The sequence below is a fragment of the Mustela nigripes genome, chromosome 8 (assembly GCF_022355385.1).
Source record: "Mustela nigripes isolate SB6536 chromosome 8, MUSNIG.SB6536, whole genome shotgun sequence".
In the NCBI taxonomy this organism is placed as follows: Eukaryota; Metazoa; Chordata; class Mammalia; order Carnivora; family Mustelidae; genus Mustela; species Mustela nigripes.
In genome coordinates, this window is record NC_081564.1 from 44264497 (window position 1) to 44289381 (window position 24885).

The window sequence follows — 24885 nt, forward strand, 5'->3', positions numbered from 1 at the left end:
TTTAAAAGCACAGTCTGGTGACTTTGTAGCTTTGTTTGGTACATGGTTGCCTGGTGAGGGCTGGATCACCCCAGAGTTGACATGCAGAGTTTGGGGTCATTTGGATGCCATTAGGTTAACACTTCCAAGCTGACAGTAGTAGAATCTTCACAGTGATTTCTAGAGTCCCTGCTTGAAGCAGATTGTCCTGGATGTTTAGTGAGTACTGCAGTCTTCAAACTGTTCTTTCCTGCCTTGATTTATAGGTGAAGATTCTTGAGAAAAAGAGTCTGTGTCCTTAGGATTCCCCGACCAGGTAGTTCTGCATGTGTGTGAACATGATAATGGTAGGAACACATGCTGAAGCATAAAATAATGCTTACAGTACACCAAGAACTATGCTGAGGGCTTTTATACATTCGTTCATTGCATCATCGCCAGAAGCTCAAGCGCTGGATTCTGGGATGGTCAGTTTGCAGATACGAGGTTGGGGCAGGGACTAGCTTAGCAATGACCAAGGTAGCAGGGAGGGCGAACTGGCAGACCGCAGGCTCTGGGTTCCGCCTGCTGGCTCGGATCCTGCTGGCAGTGACTGGTGCAGGGTGCTGGCTGACTAGCGCGTACCTGGATGTTGGTGGAGCTCAGTATATGCCCTCGGAGGGCCACCTCCTGGGGACCCAGGGGCCTTGGTGCTGGGTGGTGACCTTCTGGAAGCCGCCAGTTCACCCTGTGGCCGGCTCCTCCAAGGGCAAATTGCAGGTATCTCTAGGGGGAGTCTTGGGTGAAAATAATCTACTATTGCCCTCACCTGAGGGTTTGTTGGCTAGAGAATAGGGTCTCCATAGAGCAGAGAGGAGGTCACATGATGCAGGTGTCCCTGTGGTGCAGACAGCCTGGCTGCATGTGGGCGTCTCTGGCTCAGGATCCTGAAGTGTTGCTTGCTCAGGTCTCCCCAGTACCCACGCAGCCACGGCCAGGTCACCCACAAACCACCAGGAAGCGATCAAGGGACTGGTAGGCGTCTTCCTCCTGTCTTTACACTGTGCTGGAAGATGCTGCTCTTTGAGAAGGTGTGCTAAGTAGTTACATCAGCACCAAACATGTTTTCACTTCACAAAAGGATTGGTGACAGGGTTTTTTGTTTTGTTTTGTTTTTTTAAACATGGTTTTCTTGCCTGCTTAATGAGCTCTCTTCCTTCTTAAAATATCATTTGCTTTACAGAGTTTGCTTGCATACGACATTTTGAGAAATCATCTGTTAGATAAAACTAGGTGCTTCTAATAACTGTCCTCCATTCCTGCTCTTACAGTTTAGGAATTCAGAGTCTTGCTGTGGCTCTGCTGGGCACGAAGGGATGGAGTGCAGGACAGATAGGCTGAGATGACAGTCTCCTCCCTGACTGTTGGTGGGGAGGCGGTGGACCTGGGATGGTCCACAGAATGTCCAGGACAGACAGAGAAAGCAGTATAGATACCCAAGAGTGACCCAGTGGGAGGCAGTGCAGTGGGGACAAACATGGAGCCATCCTCTGGGCTGCCTCTGTGGAAACATGCTGGATGTCGCCACCCCACAGTCACTGGAAGCTCTGACCACCCGGCTTCAGTCCATGGTATTCCCGCCTCCAGCTTCCACGAGAGGACTTCTGCTCCGCGGAACACAGGCTGCTTCCAGGGGTCTGGGAAATGTAGTCTTTGGCCTTCCTGGGTACTGTGGGCCCATCTGTGGTCTCTGCCATCAGTGGCTCACTGGAGAATCCACCTGTCCCCACACTGAACCTGTGGAGGCCACCAGAGGACCCCAGGCCTTAATCTGGCATCAGTCCCAGGAAGGAACCATCAGGAAGTAAGGGACCCTTTACTCTGCCCCTCACTGCCCCCCTCAAACATGCTTCCCTGAAAGAAGAAACTCTCAGTGTTTGCAAACAGGCATGTAGTTTGTAAAGAAATAATGACAAAAAGGAACAAAAAGACCTTGCAGTGAGCCAGATACTCACTCCAGCCTTCATTCTTTCTCAGACTTCTAAATTTTCCTGGGTATTTTTTGGTTTCATCTTGGAGAACTTGCCCTTCCTTTACTATTTTTCTAGTATGGATCTATTGCTTCAAGTTTTCTTTTATCTGAAAATATCTTTGTTTCACTTTCATTTTGTTTTTATTGGTTTTTTTTTTTTTTTCCAATTTTATTGAGAAGGTGATGTCTAGTCAGTCTCCATACATCTCCAAATCCCAGGCGAAAGCAGCACCCCCAGGCCTGGGCCCAACACTGGTGCTGCCAGGCCATCTCATTCCCTTCCTGGCCTCCTCAGTTCTCACCAGTGCCTCTGCTGGCTCCTGACTGAAGCACTCAGCTGGACTAGAGATACATAGGTGCCCTTGCACCCTGGGTATTTGTTGTTTTTTGTGACTCTAGGTTTCTGACTCCTACTGAAAACCTCTTTCGTGATTTTCTAGATTAATGAGCACAGAGACAGGGCCTTGGGCTCTGGCCTCACTTCTCCTCTCAGACCCGTCTTCTTCCCTGTGGCTTCTCATGTTGGCCTTAACAGGATGCCCGGCCCCGTAAGAGGTTCTCCTTGCCTTTGGGGCTTTTATACTTGGTGCAGAACTTGAAAGACTGTTCTTGTCCTTCAACCCATTGGAGCTTCTTACTGAGGGAACTCAGACCTCTCCTCAAGGGCCCTTTCTCAGGCCACGGTCACAGTCCCCCTTAATGCCCTGCCTCAAGGCCCTACTAAGATGCCACTCGTGTCCTGTGGTACCCTTAGGCCTGTCCTAGCACTTAACAAATCTATTTTTGTAATTTGTCCTTAACCCTCCTTGAGGGTGTCGATTGTCTTATTGCTCACACTGCAGTGTGCTTAGTAGACATGGTATTTGTTGAATAAATGAATATAGACAGGATTTCTGAGGACTGTGCCTCCAGACTTTTGAGAGTGGCTAATTTTATGGATATGTCATTGCCCCCGAAAATGATGGCCAGACTGTCCCCTTCCATAGAAGCAAGTGCTCTCTGGATTCCTCAGCCTGGCACCCCATCCCTGTGGGTGTCTTGATAGGAATGGCAGCACGGGACAGGCCGGAGGGGCCTGGAAGTGTCAACAAGGGTGAGCGGTCATGGGCTCCGCACCCGCTTTTCTGCAAATAGCTGCCCTGGCCACAGTGAAAACTGGTAAGTCTGCAGTGACTAACGGGGGTGTCAGGCTGCAGGCGCTAAGCCCCAGCTAGGTTTCCTCCCCTGACCTACCCAGCCAAATGACCTCCACATGTAGCTTCACCACCAGTGTATCACTCATTTTGTGCTCTTGGAGTTCTTCTCAAATACTAACACCCTGAATATTAACCCCAGGAATGCCAAGGGCCTTTTGCTGATGTCACACCTGGTCTTCCCAAGCCCCATCAGGGTTTCCTGGCTTTAGCTGGCTTGCTTTTCTAGCCCTTGATCAACATGTAATTTTTTTCCTTTCATGTATACTTAAAGCAATGGACATCTTTGGGTTGACTTTTGTATTGAGTTAGAAGGGGGTGGTTTTCCCAAAGGGGCAGTGGGGAGTTTCATCTCGTCACTGGTGCCCTTTCCATGTTGGATGAAGTGACGCTTTTGCTTTGGTCTTTCTCATCACCAACTCACACCTTCACACGTTCGTGTATAGTCTGGTCCTCGCTGTCCAGCGTTTTCTGGGGCCTAGCATGGCCAGGTGTGATCAGGGGCATGTGTGGGGAAGGTGCTGGAATTTTCTTGCATCCTTAGATTGAAGAATGGCGTCAGGCTGCCCTAACTCCTTTCAAGTAAACTGCAATTGGGCCCCCAAGTCCCACTAATCATTAGCAGGAGTGAGTTGTCACTCATAACGGCAGGCCTTTGGGCTGAGCTCAGTGAGCAGAAACCACTTCTAAGGGTATAGAAGCCCCTCCTCGACATGAGGGCATTGCCACTTCTCGGGGCATCCCCAGGCTAACTCACCAAAGGATACATGACCCAGAAGGTTCGCCACATAATGCTATTTCACATCAGTTCGGTGGTAAGGAGCACTCTTCAAAGATAGACATTTAGAGCTAGACTGTTTAGTCCTGTGTTTTCAGACCTTTTTTTTTTTTTTTTTTTTTTTAGCTGGAGAAACCATTCCTCCAATACAAGTTTACACAGAATTCCCATAAATAAAATAGCTAACGACAGTTATTCCAGAAAAGTGGGTGGGAATGAGAAGCCCACTCATTTTCACTCCATCCTTCATGATGCCAGTAGGAAAACCACAGCCCTCCATCCCTGCCTTCAGGGCTGATGGGCAGCTGAAGCCGAGGAGCATAGGTTGCACAGGATAGAGTTGGTGGTCAGGCAGACTCTTCAGTCCCAGCAAATTAATTAGCTTTGCTGGTGCTCACTCGTCTGTAGAACTGGCTATGATGTCAGCTTTGGAGTTTTGAGAGTATCAAAGGAAGTATTACATATGAAAGCTTTGAGCAACCTGCCAGGCAGTATGTAATAAGTACTCATTAAATGTCCACTTTGGTTCCATTTTTTCCAGTCATGGAGCTATTTCATTGCTCTAAGTCCGCTCCAGCGTAGCAGGTCTCAGTCCAATTTTTGATGAGTTAGCCAGCACTATGTTCCTGCAAACACAAAGGATTCATCTTCAGATCTGCTTTTATCTGGTCTTTAAATTGTTTTCCTTAATGGCACATGGCTTATTTTTAAAAATCTAGAATGTATGTGAAAATGAAAGGAAGTTAAAATTTACTGAGCCTTTACCTCCCAAAACAAAATCTTCATTAACATTTTGGCCTATTTCCTTCCAGTTTTTTTTTTTTTTTAAACTTCTTATCCCATAGTACACATGCTTGTATGGGATACGAGGAGATGATTGTTTTGTTTTGATCTTTCTTGCTGGTGGGAAGAAGCTTTGCCAAATCCCACCTTTCAAAACAAGCTATTGGAAGCTGGTCACTGAGAAGAGGAACAGATGTTGCCCGTCTCTTTCACTATAACTGTAACATCAAACCTTCCCATAGCTGTAAACACTCTTCTCAGATTAAGCTTGTAAATTATACTATTTTCTGGGAAAAGTCCCAGCCTTAAACCGGCTCCTCTTCTCTCAACCAGCAGTTTGCCAAGGCCCGATGGAGTCTTTTCGCCTTTTATCCACATGAGTCACTGCCTTCTCTTTTCTAGTGTAGATCTGTGGTTTGGCGTGGCAACCCTTTGCTTACAAAATAAATTGCAAGTTAAGTTTCCTGACTCTATTCAGTAGGCAGACCCCACTTTGATACAGCTCATCCACACCTCTACCTAAGACCATTGCCGTCGCCTCTTGTACCCCGGCCCTGTCCTCTGGGCTGCTGTGCCGACACCCTGGGACCAGGAGCTGCAAAACAATTTATGGGTTGAGAAGTGGAGAGAGGGGAGAAACTATGGACAGGAACAGCTTAGGAGTAAGGATCCTGGGGTTGTGAGAAGGAAAAGGAGCCCCAGAGAGGGAGAGGGAAATAATGCAAACTTGACCTCAACCCTTTAACATGTTGTTCAAGGTCAGCTCCAAACCAGGAAACCATGAGAGAGACTCCACTTTTTCCTATTTCTTTCCCCCCCTTACACCCTCTGACCTGTTGCTCCTATATCCAGAGCTCTTGCTTCGCCCAGGGCTAGTTTGGTGACATTATAGGCTAAAAGAGCACTGTGTGGGCGATCCCCATTCGTAACATAGTGTCAGTGGGAAAATGCATTCCAAGTTCCAGACAGCCAGCTCAAAAGCTTTGAACACAACCACTGGGGCGTGAGAGACTGCAAGCGTTGTATTGAGGGCCAGTCCCAGGACCATCTCTGCATACGGGAACTGAGACAAGTGCCCAGATGCACTTTATTTCCTGAAACAGACATCAGTAGGTATTTCTGTATATAGGGATCTGATTCAGAAGGAAGTAGCAGTGAACCGAGTTAACTTGTGACTCCGGGTTATGTAAAGTAACCACGCTGGATGATTCCAGCTTGTTGATGTGTGTGTAGGAATGGACCCATTCAGATAACCAGACCTGACTAAATGATAGTGACTGGGTTTGCTTACTACAGATGTATCTGAGACCATGCTTTGAAGGAGATGCCTTCCCAGTGTAGAACAGGTTATCTCTGGGGGTGTGTTTTAAAATAACAGTGTCCAGGGGCACCTGGGTGGCTCAGTCATTTGAGTGGCTGACTCTTAGTTCCAGCTCAGGTCATGATCTCAGGGGCATGAGGTTGAGCCCCGCATTGGCTCCGAGCTTAGCAGAGACTGCTTGAGATTCTCTGCCTCTCCCTCTACACTCCCTCCCCACCGCCCCTCTCGCTCTCTCTTAAATCCTTTATTTTTTATTTTTTATTTTTTTATATTTTATTTGCTAGAGAGAGAAAGAGGGGAGCAGTAGGCAGAGAGAGAAGCAGGCTCCCTGCTAAGCAAAGAGCCCAGTGCTGGTCTCTGTCCAGGTCCTGGGATCATAACGTGAGCCGAAGGCAGACACTTAACCAACTGAGCCACCCAGGTGTCCCAATAAATAAATAAATCTTAAAAAAATAAATAGCAGTGCCCACATGGTATTTGTTTATGTCCTTAGCTTTTGGCATGGGGGCCTTTCAGATGAGGTCATCCTCTTGGGTCTGTTTCCTGAGTGTTGATCATTGAGAGATCAGCCGTAGAGAACAGCTGCTTCTGAGAGGGGTTCTGGAAGCCTGAATGCCCCCTGCCATCCCACTCTTCCTCCCTACCCACTTTCTCCAGAACATCTCTTTTTTGTTGTGGAAAATTACACATTCACAAATTGTTTCTTTCCTCACACCAACCATATTCCCACACAGAGACAGATTCTGGAATGATCTCATAGATGAATCATGCCGTTATCCGGCTGTTTATAGGAGCTGCCTTTAGACAAAGATTTTGGTGTAAGCTACATTAAGACCGCTTCATTGTCTGCCAGTTACCCTTGGGGGGCTGGCTTATCGATGGAGTGCTGAGTGTGAGACGCAGGCCTTGTAGACTAAAAGCTGCTTTGATTTCATTTTTTCCTGTCAGCCCTGGGCTTGTTCCATTGACTCTGAACTGTGGTGGTGTAACACTCTGCTCTGATACAAGTAAGCAGACCCAGTCCAAGATGGCAGCTGTAATGTATCTGAAGAGGCGAGACATAGGACTTCTTAAACTATGATAAATACTTAAATCACTGAGTTCCAGTTGATGCATAATCTCTTAATTAAAATTAGCTCACAAGTGGTATTTCCTAATCCAGCTTTCAGGCTTTGCTCTCTGCAGTAAGTCTCTTTTTTTTGAAAGATCTAGAAATCCTATTAATATTTAACTGGCTTTTAAATTATTTATGCATCAAAGTGTTTAAACTATTGTTGTCCCTTAACGAGCAAGTGCCCAGTGGTGCTTCTGTTTGGCATTACAAGGTCTCAAGTTTAGAGCACCATTAAAGGATCACAAGTGGCAGTCAGGCCATCCTGGAAGCTAAAAGCCCTGGAAACTAGTTAATTGGATTACTCACACAGTTCCATCTACTTTCCAGATGTTAAGTATTTAAATCATACCTTTCTTTTATTAGGAGTAACATTGGTTCACTAATCATATACTCCTTAAGAGAAAGGGCTTACCTTAAACTTATTTTTTCTTTTTTAAAGACTTTGTCAGAGCGAGGGAGCGTGTGTGCATGCGCAAACAGGGGAGGAGGGGCAGAGGGAGAAGCAGACTCCCCGCTGAGCAAGGAGCCCCATGCGGGACTCCATCCCGAAGCCCCAGGATCATGACCAGAGATGAAGGCAGACATTTAACAAGCCACCCAGGCATCCTGAAACTTCTTGTTACTTAATAGGGAATCTAGTTTGATCAGTTCCATGCATTATGGCTCCATGAGTATCAGAAAAGGTAATGAAAGATCATCTTGCCTGTTTAACGCGATGAAATCGGGAGTTGGCCATAGTGTGGTGGCAGTGACCTAGGTAATCCCCTTTGGGTACCAAGATATCTAGATTGGCCATGGGCTCTGACCAGATGATTTCACAACTGCAGAATCATCTGCATTTACTGTTTGCCATGAGAGCTGAGACCAAGACAGGTCCGGCAGGGGGATTTGCAACCATCAAATCACAGGCTTTTAAGGAGAGCTACACTCTGAATGTGGGCCCATCCTAAGAAGAATAGGGTTTTGCTCCACAAAGAATCCACCTCTATTTCTGCCCCTTGCTTAAGGGCATAACTGCTGCTTGGCTATCTCCCCAAATGCATTTTCATCTTCTGTTTTCATTGCTTCCCCCATCTTCTGGGAGCCCCTGCACCGTCCCGCCTTAAGTCATCTCCCAGCCACCCCCATCCCTACCATTCAGACTTTGTAAGAAAACCTTTGTGCTGGGTTTTCAAAGTGTGTCTGTTGCTTACAGCCTCTGCAAAACAAACTTGAATAGATGAGAAATGAGCTCTTGCAGCTAAGTAGGTCTGAGCTATAGCGTCACCCGGGCCTGTGGATGAGAAGAAAACAGACCCTTGCATTGTCCATGGTTCCTGACCGATGCTTCTGTGAGTGCATTGGTCCAAATGAGATCCTTCCCTATGACCTGCCTAGCTACGTCCGTCTGTGAGTGCGAGCTACGGCTTGTAAACCGTAATGCACACAGCTTTGGCCAGTATCCACATATGGTATTTGAACTTGCCTCCATGCCATTTTTAGAAGAAGGCAGAACATAAATTAATATTTGGACTCTACGTGTATCTGGGGAAAATAATCTCCTAGGCTTTTCAAAGAAACTGGAAAGTCCGACTTCATTCTGCTTTCAATTACTTACAGCTGCAGTTCCATGTTCTCCAGTTTTCTCTCCTGCTCCAGGAGGGTTAATGCTGGCTTTTGAGCCAAACAGATATTTCTGTTTCCATACACGATTTTAATGAGAATTCAGGACAATGATGTTAGAAAGAAAACATCAAGATTTTATCATGACTCCCTGGGGACTAATGCTTAATCCTTTTCACTGAAGTTTTTAAAAGATTCTTTCTGGGTGAAGAAGCAGGACCGTTCACAGTTCCCTTCTGTAGGCAGCTCTTCCTGGCTCCCCAGACAGGGAGTGTCTGGGGCCATAGTCTCTTGCTTGCTTTACAGTCACGCCTACAGTCTTGAGCGGCTGCCTTACCTGTAAATCAGGTGGCTCAATGTGCATGCAGTCTCTGTGTACATAGGTCAAAATGGGCAAACAACAGCATTTTCATGTGGCTAGTGTTAATATAAGGTTTCAGCAAGCACTTAGCTAAGGAACCTAGAAAAGTTTATCAGCCTCTTAATGAAAGATGCCATTTTCATATGCCAAAAACCTTAATATAGAGAAAATAAAAAGCTAGGAAACCCAACATACTGGCCTAGTTTAGATGAGAACTGTGGCCCGATCGGTGGACATGCACGTGCACACAGATGTGTGTACAAGTGTGCTCCTAATTCAGTGCCACCAAAATGGCAGCCTGGAAGTTAGGGACAAACTCTTCTTAAGTGGGAGGCAGAAAAATTGGAAAGTCTGCCCTCAGCCACTGCCATGAAGCTGTGGGTTTTCTGGAGCAGATACATTTATTACCACGTGGATGAGGTTTTGAGGTTCAAATGGAGCAGATAGCAGGGCACCAGATGTGGTGTGCGGAAAATGTCTCATCTTTAAAAAAAAAAAAACTTAATATGAACTGTTAGTGCCCCACGTCCCCAAGATTACTGAAGGGAAATTAAAACATAATCATCACTGGGCATCTTCCTCTCTCTCCACCAGGATGTGTAAAGGACCTGGAGTCTCTCTCACGCCTCAGATTGAGGGCCCTGCTGCTCTGTGCCTCACCTAGGATGTGCATTTTATCACCGTCAGGAGCCTTGTTCAAGAATGTTGAAGGGGTGCGGGGTGTGGGTCCCCTTTGAACACGAGTCCCACGGTCGTCCTTTCCCTCCCCACCGAGGGTGGTCCTGTGCTGGCTCCATCTGCAGGGTCCTGCCTGTCTCCCACCTCCTGTGGGACACCTGACACAGTCTCTTCTCCAGTGAGCCGGGCCTGGAAAGTAAACACCCGGAGGCAGTGGCCAGGCTGCTTGTGGAAGGCTTACTTGGTCCAATACAGTAGCTGCTTGCTATGTTATTAGCTTACTAGCTAGCTGTTGAAATTTAAATTGACTGAAATGAGGAGTCCCTGGCCGGCTCATTCGGTAGAGCATGTGACTCTTGATCTTGGGGTTGGGAGTTCGAACCCCACGTTGGCTATAGAAATGACATAAAAATCTTTAAATAAATAATAAATGAACTAAAATAAACAATTCAGTTCCTCAGTCAAGTGATCACACTTAAGGTACCCCGTTGCCACATAGCTGCTGGCTAGCACACCAGACAGCTCCGACGGAGGATGTGTCCGTCTCTGCAGGAAGCACTGTTGCACAGGGCCGGTCTGTACGAGCAGTCTGCATTGTTCCTAGGAGCAGTTGAGGGTGCATCCACTGCACTCCGGGCCTGTTTTCTGACTCAGCTTGGCCTTAGTTACTGAGAAAGGACAGTGATACAAGTGAAGGGCTGTGGAAAGTGATGGCTACAGGGAGGAGACCCACACAGTGGTTCTCGAGAGATGGGTTCCCGTGGTTACGTGTGGTGGAGCTGTGCCTGTTACCCTTTGTCCTCTGGGTGGGCTGGGGTTTCCCGAGGTGCTAGAATACTCACTGGATCTGAGAACCCCTGTTTAAGTGCGTTTTGGGATTTATCTCCTGAGAGGCATCTCGGCTCTTTGTGCACACATGAAGTTGAATGCGTGTTAGGGCTGCATTTCCCTCGGGGGCGGCATCAGGAAGGGGGAGTGTGGTTTGAGCATGGCCCCTGTCTGGCTTCTTCAAGTAAATACTGCACGTCAGACATTGTGTAGGTAGGACACAAACACGGAATGAGCCTCTGTCCCTGCCTGCAGCCGGCTCTCCATTTTGGAGCACCCTTAAAATGGGCATATTTTAATATCCATACTTCTTTGGGTTTTCTTACCCGTGAAGATAGGCCCTGCTTTTAAATTAGATTCAGCCCTAAATAACATTCTCTGTCTGGCAAAATGGAAACAAGGAGACAGTTGTTTGGGAGTTGGGAATTTGAGGCCCGTGCCCGCTGGGTTGCGCTTCCGGCAAGGAGGATGCCCTGGCAGCGAGCCGGAGATCCTTTCAGGAAATGCGAGGCGCTGCTGTCTTTATACCCGCTCCCCTCCTGGGCTCCCACGGCCATCCCCTTTCTCCTTGCCCGCCATGGCCACTTTTGCCTCGTTGCCTGGTTCAGGTTCTTGCTGTGTCGGCATTTCCCTTTGTGAGGGCGGCCGCCTGGACGGCTCCCGCGGAAGGCCGGGGCAGCAGGGTGGGTGGTCTCTGGCGTGGGCCATCCCCGGGTTCTGGTGGCCTTACTGAGCCCCACTTTGCTCCCCGCCTGCTTGCCTGGTCTTTCCAGCTGCAGATTGGAGATTCGGACCTGGAATGCAGGTCTCTGTTCACAGGGCATATTTATAAAGTGACATGACTTCAGTCATCCTGGATCTCACAGTCCCCCCACAGAAGAGGCACGCACACACACACCCCCACCTCGGGAGAATGCAAGCACATGCCCAGAGTCCTCCCATTGTTCACAATATGCTTGGAGTGCTGGATGGGATGGTCTGCGCCTTCCAACAGTGTCTAGAGCTCTGAGTTACTGTCCTATTCTGTACCATCCCTAATGGGTGAGCTTGATGTCTGGAATTACCTGAAGTCATTTACAGTCATGTACAGTTTGTGGTCAGTCAGCTGGGGGGAAGGGGGAAAGCCCTAATTCAAGTAATAGTGTTTAGAATAAAAATATGTGTAAATATAAAGCTTGCAGACTGGGATGGGCTCCAGAGAGTTTGAGCATAGCAATATTATGGTGTCCTAAGGAGACTACTTTAAAAAATGGAATACTTACTGGATGCAAATTTTGGTTATTCCTTTTGTTTTTTTTTTAAGTCTATTTGTTTGTTTTTGAAAGAGTGAGACTACATGTGGAAGCAGGGGGGAGGGGCAGAAGGAGAGGGACAAGCAGATTCCCCACTGAGCATGGAACCCACCACACAGGGCTGATCCCAGGGACCCAAGATCATGATCTGAGCCCAAAATCAAGTCAGATGTGCCCCTGGGCTATTTCTTTTAAAAGTGTCGTTAACCACACTGCTGCGTTAGAGATAGGCTTATAGAGCCAGTAATAGATCAACTAAATCAGAGAATCCCTGTTTTCCTTCCCAGAAGGGGAGGCTCCTTGTCTCTCTTTAAGGAAAGAGCTACTCACCCAGCTCCCTCTCTTTTTCCTTGAATTCTTTATCTTTGGCCTGGGGAGTCTTGCCTTTATGTTCTGTTTGTTCTTGCTTGGGTTGTAGGAGCCCGCCCTTGAATGTGGGGCCTCTCTCCAGGCCACGTAGCAAGAGCACTGCCAGCCTGAGATGACTTTTGACTCACAAGCACCACATCCTAGGGGACAGACACTGGAAGACAGTCCTTCCCAAACATGGCTGCATTTTAGAAGCCCCTGGCAAGTGTTTAAAATGGACACCCAGGTTGCCCCTCATACCAGCTGAAACAAATGTCTGCGGGTGGGGTCCAGGCTGCGCTGGTTTGTCAGAGCCCCCCACATGATTCTAATCAGCAGCCAAGCCCTAGGACCACCGTAAGGAGGGGGATTGTCCTTGACAATGTGAGCAGTTAAACATGAGCATAACCACAGCCAGCTCAGTCTTGCTTCAGTTGCAACGCTGTGTTCTAGAAACAGCACTGGATGCAAACCCCATCTCTACAGCCTCCTCTCCTAGTGACCTTGGCAAACCGCTCAGCCTCCTGTGGGTTTTTTGTCTGTAAAAGAAGTTAATGATAGCAGTACCTGTCTAATGGGGTCATCTTAAGGTATGGCAGAGACGATGTGTAGAAGACTTCGTAAATTGTGAAGTGCTGTGTAAATGCTGGTTAGTACTGGAGATTGTTCTTTTATAGAAAGATGCTCATGTTCTAGGTCCCCTGGTGGGGTGGCTGGGGTGGCATTAATTCCTTTGTTACCAGCAGTAATCTCGGGAACTGTTTAGGGTAAGAATTCATTTCTCTCTTCTCGTAAAAGGGGCGGTGAGGGGAGATGGTCTCTGCCAGCTTTAAAATAAAACCAGCAGCCTGAGCCTAAGAGAACTACTGGCCTCGTGATGCCCCGGGAATGCTCCCTGGCTTCCTGTTAGCGGACTGCGAGCGGAGGGGCCTTGCTCAGAGGATCACCAGAGGTCCATCGGCTTCTGGGCCTGCCTTTCATCTTTGAGCTTTCCCTTTGCTTGGATTTCATTTATATCAAAGTGGATGAGACAAGGTGGAACTGCCTCAGAATGTTGTTAACCGCCCCCCGAGGAGGGTCAGAAGGATACCCTGTTGGCTGGAGCCCATGTACTCGTTTTCATCAGTGTGACTGTGGTGTCTTGTGTAGTAAACATCATCGTGGCTTTTTGGGGTATAAACCAGAGCATTTTCTCTTGGGCTTGTCCTCCCCAGGGATTTGAAGTTGGATGGAGGGAAGCAGTCCACAGGTGCCGTGAGCTTGAAAGAGATCATTGGACTTGAAGGTGTGGAGCTGGGAGCTGACGGGAAGGTAAGGCTTCCTAGCTTCCAGTCCTCGAGTCTGTGCCAACACCACCAGAGTGGGTCAGGATCGGAGGCAGCATGACAGTCCTGACCCACCGGTGGTAGATGAACCAGGTCTGGGCCAGCCTGTCCCCACTCCCTTAGCATGCACTTGGGAACCCACCGAGCCAGTAAGGAAGTAGCAGCATGAGTATTTCTCCACCAGTGCCGTTTATGATGGAATGCAGGATACTGACAAGTATCCCCCACACAACATGCATGTTCTGAACCGAGTGGCTTGGACATATGTTAGCTGATGGTGTCACCATGCTGCATGCATTCCTGCTACTAGGAAGTTTGTTTTGAGCGTGGGAGCGGGGGAGGCTTCCCACAATGCTGAGAAGCTGAGTTTCTCAGCCTTAGTGAGCACCTAGCAGGAAGGCCGTCGCATTCTTCCTTACGTGCGATCCAGTGAGCTGCTGCCTAGAATTCTGAGGGGTGAAGATTCAAAGATGAACTTGACCTTTTGGTGCTGGATCCAGGCAGTCTTTGTAAACCCTTCAGAAGCCTGTTTATGGAGATGGTGCAAGTATTTGGGGAATCCATCTCAGGGTAGTTTGCTTCCAGCTGAAGCTGCTGGGGCAGCCACTGACCTCCCCACCTCCCCTCTCCCAGAACAGTTGGTCACCACTGTGTCCGGGTGTCATCAGCCCTTAGCTCACAGGCAGGCAGGGGTGTATGAGAAGGGCTTCTCCAAGTAGGTGAAAAGAAAATCACTTGTTTTGTGTCCATTCCTAAAGGTTGAGTGTGTACATAGGAATGAGGGAGGTAAGCTAGAGACAAGCATCAGAGATCACGTCTGCCAACAGAACATACAGGGATGTTCTGTGGTGGCATTAATTCCTTCATTATCAGCAGTAATCTCGGGAACTATTTAGGGCAAGAATTCATTTCTCTCATCTAGTAAAAGGGGCCGTGAGGAGTGTCTACACAGGAATGAGGCCACAGCCCCTTATCATTACTCTTGGGGCCTGATGTGTTCTGGAATTCTTTACTCGGTGGGTTATAAAGCTCGTGTGGTGTTCAAAAAAGAAAAAAAAAAAAAATGTGGTATGTGTCTTGGGTATTACACAACATTCTAGTGCTTCAGGGATAGTTCTCAAACACACTGCTCTTTCTACCATATAATGTGAATATTCACACAGAGTGTGATAAGTTAAAACTCTTTCTAGCCTCAAGTCAGTGGAAGTTAGGTTTTGGTGCAAATAAATACCAAAACAAATTTCATCTCCAATCTCCTTGGATTTTAGAAGTGCAGATTTAAGAATTTGAATGCACACCTTTCACGGCTTGGAAGTAATTCATTTTATCCGTTTTTGTCTTCACCCTTTAGACTGTTTCCTACACGCAGTTTCTGTTACCCACAAATGCCTTTGGAGTCCGGAGAAATACCATAGACTCCGCCTCCTCCTTCTCCCAGTTCCGTAACCTGAGCCACCGCAGTCTCTCCATAGGACGCACAAGCAGCACCCAGGGGAGCCTGGACACAGGTAACCTCAAGGCGGGGCTGGGCAGCATGCGGAGAAGGTGCTTCCGTGCACTGTATGGGCGGGGTCTCCCTTTGTACAGACTGGAGGACAGGGGCCTCTGGATAGAGCGTGAGCCCATCCCACAGGCCACATGACTTTGGGACAAGCCCAGTTTCAGACCATACATGTTCACAGCTGGTCCACAGGGGGGACCTTAACCAAGGAGATGTTTCACCTACCAACTCCCGAGCTCCAGCAAGGAGAAATACCGAGGGCATCTGCACCCATAGACATGGCCGGACCACCCCCTTCCCCACCTCTCCCCACCACTCAGCTCCTCACCTCAGCCTGGTTCTTGACGCTGTTTTCCTAGTGTTCAGATTTGGATCAGGTGTGATCCAAAATTTTTGGTGATTCCCCTAGTGGGTGAGCTAACATGATTTGAGCTAACAGATTTGGATCAGGTGTGATCCAAAATTTTTGGTGATTCCCCTAGTGGGTGAGCTAACATGGCCCTGTGAATGTGAAGGAAGGCTTGCTTGCTTATAGCATTGCCTCTGCAAACCTTTGTAAGGTGCGAACAAGGGAGAGAACTGTATGAAGCAGCATTATGTCCACTGTCAGAGAAACTCCAGATGACGGGGAAGTTCCTCGGGCCTGTCCAGGTGCGGAGTTTGGAAGCACTGGCGTCCGCTCAGACCTGTGTGCGGACACAGTAGCCCGCCTGGAAGCCTTCACACCAGAAGTGAGTGGCCGGCGAGGCAGGACTCGAGTGACTCATTTGATCTGCAGGTTCAGCAAATGTGCCTTTCTCGGTGCCCCATTTTGTAACCCAGGTCCCTGCTGTATCGTTCATGCTCATGAGGTTTTGTGCTCTCCCAGGTCTGGGGAGTGATACATACTTTTCTACACTGGAGAACCTGTCAGGATGTTAAGTATTGGTGACCCCTCGAGTTGGGGGTACCCTTCACTGGCCTGTAGGGATGTCTCCTGAGGGGCAGAGTGGGCAGCGTGATTCTGGTCTCAACAACCCGAGGCCCTAACTTTAGACTTGGCATTCGCCCCGCTGCTTCTGCTTCAGGGAGTCCAGGACCCCTATTGATTATTTTGTGTGGGATCCTCAGGTAGCGACCTGGGAGACTTCATGGACTATGACCCAAATCTCTTGGATGACCCCCAGTGGCCTTGTGGCAAGCACAAGCGAGTTCTGATCTTTCCTTCGTACATGGTGAGTAGCGGTGGAGAGACGGTCTGTGTGCTGACCCCCTCAGCTTCACCCCTGCTGCCCCCTCAAGCATGCTCACCTTAACAGGTGGCTGCTCTCTGGCCTCGGGGGGCTGGTTCAGACACTGCACAGCCTGGGGAGCTTCTGTGGAACTCCCCAGTGTGGGATGCTCATGGCTCTGTCTGGAGTTCCCTGGTGACTGTAGGCCTCCACATACACTCCAGGCAATCATTGGGAACTGGGCTCTGGATGACAGAATTCTTCCTGGGGGAGTGAAGGTAGGCCCCTGTGGGCGTTAAATGCAAAAACTTCCCTTGCTGTTTTTGCTTCATGGACTCTTCCTTTTTTTCCCTTTGTGTAATTTTGGTTTCTGCTTTTGGCTGACCACCGTTTCCCACCATTTGGTCTGCCATTTCTCCAGACACCCATGGGGCCTGACTGGGTCCTGTGAACCTTCTTGGGGCAGACTTGCCCCAAAGCAGTGGCAGGCAGATCCCGGGCAGCATGGGAGGAGGGGAGAGCTGGGCTTGCAGGAAAGCTGCCAGGCCAGGCCTGCTGCACATGGCACCAGGTAGGAGAGCGCCGACCCAGAATGCTTCCACCCCGTCCCTGATGGGCCCAGAGGAGGCGGGCGCAGCTGAGAACATCCTGCTCTGACTCCCTTGCTCCTCCCCAGCCCGTGTCATTCTCAGCAGCCCTGGCCTTGGGAATGAGCAAATGGTCCTTTTTCTCTTTTGGACTCTTGTGTCTGCAGAGACCAGAGTGGGACCCCATTTACTCAGAGGGCCCCTGAACACTCACTCCGACCTGAGAGTTTTCAGTGCTGGGCTTCTACCCTCCAGTCTGGCTTTCTTCCCTGAACATGCAGCATGTATCTGCCATCAGAGAAATACCAGGCAGAACACAGGTCTTTGCCAGTTGCTTCAGCGTATATTCTATTCTAATACGCCATGCTGTGTCTGAATGAATTACCGAAGGCTCCGAGTTTCAAATTGCCCCTGCTTCTCACTCTCCCATCTTTATTTCCCACCTCCTAACACAAAAAGCAGAACCAGAGCCATGTATGGTTTTTTTTCCACCCTTTGACTTGTTAAGATTAGTTGTTACTTTTACAAAACCAGGCCTTATTCATGTAAGCTAGCACATAATAACTGTTTAATAAATGACCAGAATCACCGCCCTGATGTCAAGGAGGAAACAACTGGAACGCCATGACTTGTGTAAGAATAGTATTCTTTATGTTATTCATTGCCTTATTTACTAAGTAATGTGCAGGAAACTGTGGCTTGGGGAGTCTGAGTGAGGCTGTCACAGTTGACAGACAGGAAGTGGGGGGCCGAGGCCAGAACTCCTGGCTTGGTGCTTTTCTCACTCGGCCTCTGACTCCCACATCTCTCAGCAGTGGGGGGCAAAACAGCCGAACTCGGGGAGGACGTGAAAATGACTCTGGGCCAACGGTTTAGCAAATTTCTAACTAACGCAGAGAATAGAGAGGGCACTTGTTTTTGACTGGGGTTTGGCACGGAGCTCTTCCCTAGGTAGCGTTATGTTTGGTGAAAATGACCTCTCCGGTAGGCCTGGTGACAGGCTGGTGCCAGATCTTGTTTTGTTTTGTTTTTTTCTTTAAATGATGTCACTGTGAACTTTAGGGTTCTGGGCCACAGACTACATGGGCGCGCCTGTGCACATGAGCGATTTCTCCTCCGGCAGTGTGCTAGATGACTTGCCAAGTCAGCATATATGTCCTATCCTCCTTGTTTTATGGTCCCAACTGGCTCATTTTTCATCTCACCAGGTTGCATCTGCAGCCTCTGCTTCCTGTAAAAGTACGTGTTTTAGAGAATAAAATGGCTTGTGAACCACATTTTCTGGTCAGTTCCATAAGGTGTACATCTCTTCTGGCCACAGAGATTGGTAATTTGATCAGATATGGGACATCCACTTTTCAGCATCCTCCTCTGTCATGGCCATGTGTGTCCTGTGTCACAGAAAGACTCAGACTGGCTCCCAGAAGACTTCTCTAGACGCAAGCGTGCATTACAAGGCTGTCTCGCATACATCAAACTTGCACGAATACTTGTGGGGGTTTTGGTTTTGGCTTTTGTTGGTTTGCTTAAAGATCCAGAATTTGCTCATTCAGCCAGTATTGACTGAGGCCTTATATAGTGGAGAACAAACTGGCCACGATCGCCATTTTCCTCAGCCTTACTGTGCATAGAGAAGTCAGACAGTAAGCAAACAGCCAAGTCACTGCGGTCATGAGATGGGTAAGGAAAGTGCTAGGAGATGATGGCAGCAGGGCATGGAGGTGCAGGTGGGAGGTCCACCTTAAGGAAGTTCTCCCTGAAGAAATGGCATTGAAGGGAGTGTGAGGAGTAAGAAGGAGCAGCCATTCCAGGCCTTGGTGGGAAAGGCCCCTGTTGTCTTGCGAAGAGGTGAGTGAGGGTGGGTAGGAAATTGGTATTTTTAGCAATGACAGTCCCCGTCCTTCCCTCTACGCGTGTGCACATGAGCAGAGCCACGAGTGGAGAAGGCAAGCCATAGAAAATCATCCTGACAGGTTGTCCATACTTACTGAACCCCAGGCACACGGAGCTGTGCTTGTAATAGGCACGAACTACCAGGGTAGACAGAGCTACGGTTACTTGACCCAAGTAACATGGTTACTTGAAAACCCTCTGAGGCTCCGGGGCCCATCTTGGCCTGTGAGTGGGTGGGTGGGAGGCACTCAGCCCAGACAAGCTCACCCAGCTTAAAGCTTTTCTCCTGGGCTGCGAACCCTCATCATTGGCAGGGCGCCCCCTGCAGGCAGATGTCAGGCCTGTGTCTGTGTGAAGCCCGCGCGCCAGCTCCTTGCCCGTCCTGCAGGGCTTCCTGGTGTGGCCTTTGCTGAAAGACTGGGCAAGGGTGCTGGCCAGGTGCCAGACTGACTGCACAGCACTGTCCACCCCCCTTCATATTGGCCCCCGAGGCCTTTGAGGTCCTGCTGCCAATGCCTGTCTCCCTTAGGTTGCCAGCACAGTTAAGGGGAGGCCAGCCCTGTGGAGGCCTCAAGCCTGAGGCCCAGGGGCTGTTGTCTGGGGTCTCTGGGTGCTCTGTTTGCATGGCGTTTCGGTTCGTGTGGCTTCTGCAGAATCAAGCAACCTAGAAAGTGACAGGCTAAACCCCTCATCCCATTACAGCCCCCAGCCGTCATTTGTTTTCTCTTTCTCTTTTCGTGTTAGGGTGTGATTTGTGTATGATCAAACACACACATTTAAAGTGTACAGTTTCATGAATTTTGTTGCCTCTGCTTTAATCAAGATAGAACATTTCTTTCCCTTTGGAAAGTTCCTTCCCATATATCCTGTTCTGACATCTGTCACCGTAAAGTAGTTTCACCTGTTCCAGTGCTTGATGTAAGTGGAATCATATACTAGGCACTTCTTTAAAAAAATTTTTTGTTCTTCTTCCTTCACGGAATTTAATAGGTGAGATTCACTCGTGTTGGACATTATCAGTAGCTTGGGGGTTTTTTGGGTTTTTTTTTTAAGATTTTATTTATTTATTTGACAGAGATCACAAGTAGGGAGAGAGGCAGGCAAAGGGAGAGAGGAGGAAGCAGACTCCCCGAGGAGCAGAGAGCCGATGTGGGGCTCGATCCCAGGACTCTGGGATCATGACCTGAGCCAAAGGCAGAGGCTTAACCCACTGAGCCACCAAGGCGCCCCAGTAGCTTGGGTTTTTTTTAATTGCCGAGTAGGTTTCTCTTACTTAGACGTACCCCAGTTTATTTATCTCCACTCCTGTTGATGGACATTTGGGTGGTTTCCTGGGAGGGGACACCCAAGTTAACCAAGTAAAACATTGCTGCCATGGGCATTCTTACACAAGTGTTTCGTGGACATTTTCATCTCTCTTGCTTAAGTACCCAGGAGTGGGCTTTCTGGATCCTAGGTAGGTGATGTTAACTCACCAGGATGTGGCTGGGTGTATATTTTCATTCATGTGTGTTCTAAGTACAAGATAAAAAGGCCACTCGTGGCCACAGTTGCCATGCCTTCAAAAGTGGGAGAGTTCCAGAGGTGAACATTTCCCTGAGGCCTAGAAAGAAGCCTGTCATATACAAAGTTTTTAAGTGGGAGCCCTTTAGAACTGCCCTTGCATTCAGAGTGACACAGGTTTTTAACTGATCTGTGCAAGTCCCTCCCACTATTGGCCTCTGGGAAAGGGCAAAGGGGACACTTTGAAGTAAAAAAACAAAAATTCCTGGGGCAGGTCTGGAAACCCAAGTCGCAGCTACCCCTGTGGTTTCGGCCCTGAAGTTTCTAGACGGTGACCACAGAGTAGGAAAGTATGTTGAGCCTCCTGGCTGCACGCAGGTTCTCGCAGGGCCTTAGCCTAATGATGGTGTTTCTCAGTGTGGTGAGGGTGGTCGCGAGGCCTCGAGTCGGAGCCCGGTGCTTCCTGCTCTGTGCGCTGCCTGCCTTGTCATTAAAGTTTCGCCAGAAAGTGGTTGCTTATCATTAGAACCTGGCAGCTAATGCCAGTAGTGGTTTTGTTTTTTCTTTCCTTTCTGGGTGTGGAGAGCAATTAAGAGGAGAAAGTAAGCAAAAGAGCTGACTGAGATAATGCCAACAAAGTTAATGTTATTTGAACACATATCTGGATCCTTTTCCTGTCTCAGGAAGAAATCCCTCTCAGACTGTTTGACATCAGAAGGAAAACGGACTAATAACCTTTACGATAGCTGTAGGTATGTAACTCTCCAGAGGACAGGTCTTGATCTTGATAAAGTGCCTATTCACTTGTTTACTTAATACTATAATCTAACTACTCCTAGGAAAAAAACTCCTCCTTCCTACCCCCTGTTCCCCCACCCCCAACTCCCAGCATTGTGGGAGTAGGTCTTAGAGCTTTTTCCGCACAGTCTGAGATGCTGAGCAGTGGGAAATTCAAGACTCAATAAAAGGAAGGCGAAGTCAACCTTCTGTGTGGCGGGTGGTTGGGCTCTGGTTTCCCACCATATTTCTTTTGTGCTGAAAGCCGTCTTGATGACTAGGTAGTTACCTGTCTACAGGGTGGGTTTATAGAGAAGCTAAAGCAGCATGAGCCCCACGGGCTCTTCCCTGTGTAAGGCTCCTTCCAGGGCCCTCAGGTCTCAAGGCGCTTGAAGCTCATTCAGTTTAGGAAAAGTAGTAAGTCATTACAGTGAAACCATTGCTGGGCCTTTCCTGAGACCTGGCAGGGCCTTAGAGCTTCCCCAGCTCTCAGGAAGATCTGCCAGGCACTGCATAGGAGCTGAGAAGTAGGATCTCTGAGGTCCACTAGCTTTCGGTGCAAGTGTTAAAATGCATTCTTGAATCCTCTATTGCATTGTGGTTGGGTTTGTTTTTTCGCTCTAGGGCTTTTTTGGGTTGTATGTGACAGCTCTATTGGATATATTTCCCATAGCATACAGTTCACTTCTGTACAGTGTATAGGGGCTCCTAGCTGGCTCAGTCGATAGAACATGCTCTTGGTCTAGGGGTTGTGAGTTCAAGCCCCACATTGGGCGTAGAGCCTACTAAAAGTAAAAAATAATAAAGTGGTTTTTTAGAACATTCACAGGACTGTGCAGCCATCACCATAATCCATTTCGGACGTTTTCATCATTCCCAGAAGAAGACCCGTACCCTCAGCCCTCCACCTGCTAAGCCCTAGGCAACCACTAATCTACTTTTCTGTCTCCATAGATTTGCCTGTTCTGGACATTTCATAAAAATGGAATCATATACTATGCGGTCTTTTGTGTCTGGCTTTTACTTCGATAATGCTTTCAGGGTCCATCCACGTTGTAGTATGTGTCAGTATGGTGGTTTTCTTTCATCTTTTCTTACAAAAATAATACAAAATGAAATACTGACTTTACATTGTACCCAAGATGCCATAGCATCTGCTTCATTTCTGCATGTTTGTCTCAGATTTGCAGTGACCATTTTGTGTCTCTACCGTGCTCCTCCGGGCTTGGTTCATCAGCTCCTGCTCGAGGTGACCGCTTAAGGAGCACGTGTTTACAAGTGCGTCCAAATACTGTGTGGTGTGTGTGGTGTGTGTGTGTGCATGCGTAAGTGCCCTCAGGGCCACACCCGGTGTCTTCTGGAGTGAGTGAAGACACTACTCTAGAAGTTTCTGTATCTTACAAATGCCTGAGACCATGGCCCTCCTGGGCATCTCCCAGCATCTCCACATTGGTGGTGTAAGCCTGAAGCAGTAGTAGTTTTTCCTGAGTTTCTCTCTTTGATTTGCACATGGTTTCATTTTAGTGAAGGAAACTAAAGAGCTGCTCCTCTCAGGGCAAGGGAGGGAGTAAATCCAGGGTCACAGATTTGGAATCTGATGGGTAGAAATAGCAGGAGATGCTGCCCCAGGCTGCAAAGGCCCTCCACTCATTCCCACGGTTTTTCTCGTGATTTACTATCCTCTTAGGAAAAGGGAGAAATGCCGAGAAGAGCCAAAATGCCCAGCTGCTGGTGGTTAGATAGATGGAGTGAGGGCGGCGGCCGCTCAGCTTAACGACCTGAGCGGGTGCCCATGGATGTGGCGCAGGTGGTCAGGTGGGAGAGCCCTGGCTGTGCGGGGGCCGTCAGGGCTGGAAGGTGCTATGGGGAGCCCTGCCAGTTAGCCCTCCTTCCCTTGGAACATTCTGCCCCCCCGGGAGCTCCTGTGACCCAGAGGGGAACCGTAGCTGAGTCTACAGCAAGAGCACATCTGTTCAGAACTGCTCGCAAGAATGCCTGGGGAGCTGTGGAGGGCAGGAGGATAGGAAGGCAGGAGGGACTTAAGGGGCCCAGAAGTGGAAGCACCTTTTATATTGTTTCTCTTGAAAGCAGACCAGCAACTTGTCAGCTCTGAGACCCTCTTTGTTCTCCAACACTATTATTAGGGTATGCATAATAGCACACTCCTGCTCCCTCTGCTCCCTGCCTCACCTGCCCCCACCATCTCCCGTTGCATCCAGCCCCCCAAGGCCCCCACTGCACAGCACTGTGTCTGCTGCCGTGAGCCTGGGGGGGCCCAGGTCCCTTCCCTCCTTCCTACTGTCAGTCAGTCTTTGTTTCCTTTAAAAAGCAAAAGATCCCTCCTTGTGTCCGCAATAGATGTGGTAGACTCTTTCAGATAGATAACTAAGGTCTGGTCTCACCATCTTTCCCTGTCATCTTGGAGGGTAGTTAAGGTGGCTTTAACAGCAGGCCTTCCTGACTCTGCCTCCCATCTCCAGCAGGTTGGGCCGCTTTCTGAATTGCATCTCCAGACCTTGTGCATTTGGGATGGTCTCCTCCCAGCTGACTTTCCTCTGTTGCCTCCTATGTAGCTGTGTGCACAGCTTCCTTGTGGGCAGCCGGGGCACGACCGTGTACCCGAGCCACCTCTCATACTGAGAGTGGAACGACAAGCACTGCGGGGCTGGAACGCTCTGTCTACTGTGTGGCCTGGCCCAGCTGCTGGCCTCTTCCCTGGACCATAAGGAGCCCTACGTCTGGCAAATCCTGTGGCCTGGAATTAGGTGGCTTTGAAAACAGTGGCCACTAAATCTGTCCCAGGCCAGGAAGGAACCACACCAGCTTCATAGCATTTTGATTTGTAGTAACGTGTGCTGGCAAAACCTGGGCATTAGGAGTCTTTATACGGTCAGACTCGTAGGGGACCTAGCACATAGCAGTACCTCACTTTTAATTCATATCCTCTGAAGCCAGAAGGACCGAATAACTGGGGACCCATCGTACCTCTGTGCGTGCAGCTCGGCCTCAGGGACTGCAGCCTCAGCTCACCTCTGTCCCTGCAAAGAGGGTAGCTGCCTTCCGGGTGGTCGAGAGGTCATAAGGCACCCTCAAGACAGGACCACACGGGAGAATTGTGGCTGCTTACATTCCAGAGAGTGCTTCTCAACAGGAACTGGAGCAGAGGACAGCAAGAACTGTCATCCCTTCTGGAAACTGCCTGACCTAGTGGCCGTGGACTCGGGGTGATTCAGCCAGTACCCAGAGTCTGGGCCTTGCAACGCCATTCGGGAGCAGTGGGCCCAAGGTGCAGCAGGCGAGCAAGGGGCTGGGAGCACATGGTTGCTTTGGGGGCTGCCCACTCAGCTGCCCTGGTTGTGGACCCCAAGCAGCTGAGTTTAAGTCAGACTGAAACAGCCCCACAGATGTCCAAGTGCCCTGCAGCTACCGATGTGAAGCAGATGGCAGAGAAGCCAGAGGAAAGACCTGCAGCCCAGAACACGGAGCAGTTTCACTGGGCCACCCAGCTACTGAGCGGCAGGACTGGGGCCTGACCCGGGGCCTCTGGCTCCATGGTTTGTGATCTTACCCCATAGAGCCACAGCTCAGAGAAGCAGAGATGATAGCAAGACTGAAGACAGAGCAGTCCCAAGCAGTGCTTGGTCCAAGGCCAATAGTGCCTGCTGCCTGGGTAGAAGCCATGCCCCATGGGGGCAGCTGTGTCCAGCCTGGGAAGAGCAGCTGGGATCAGAGCACGGCAAGGCTGTGTAGCTGCACCATTAGGAGCAAACACCACTGCACTGAGGTGAAAGGTGTCCTCC

General features: G+C 49.1%; 1 protein-coding gene across 5 annotated transcripts in view; it reads left to right on the forward strand.

Annotated features, from left to right (window-relative positions):
• The window catches only part of CABLES1 (Cdk5 and Abl enzyme substrate 1), a 124482-nt gene that overhangs the window by 87953 nt on the left and 11644 nt on the right, over nucleotides 1-24885 (forward strand). For all 5 annotated transcript variants that reach the window (XM_059409349.1, XM_059409346.1, XM_059409347.1 and 2 more), the window contains 3 exons: nucleotides 13503-13599; nucleotides 14965-15121; nucleotides 16225-16328. In XM_059409349.1, coding sequence (XP_059265332.1) covers nucleotides 13503-13599; nucleotides 14965-15121; nucleotides 16225-16328 — 358 coding nt within the window. The remainder of the gene's footprint in view (nucleotides 1-13502; nucleotides 13600-14964; nucleotides 15122-16224; nucleotides 16329-24885) is intronic.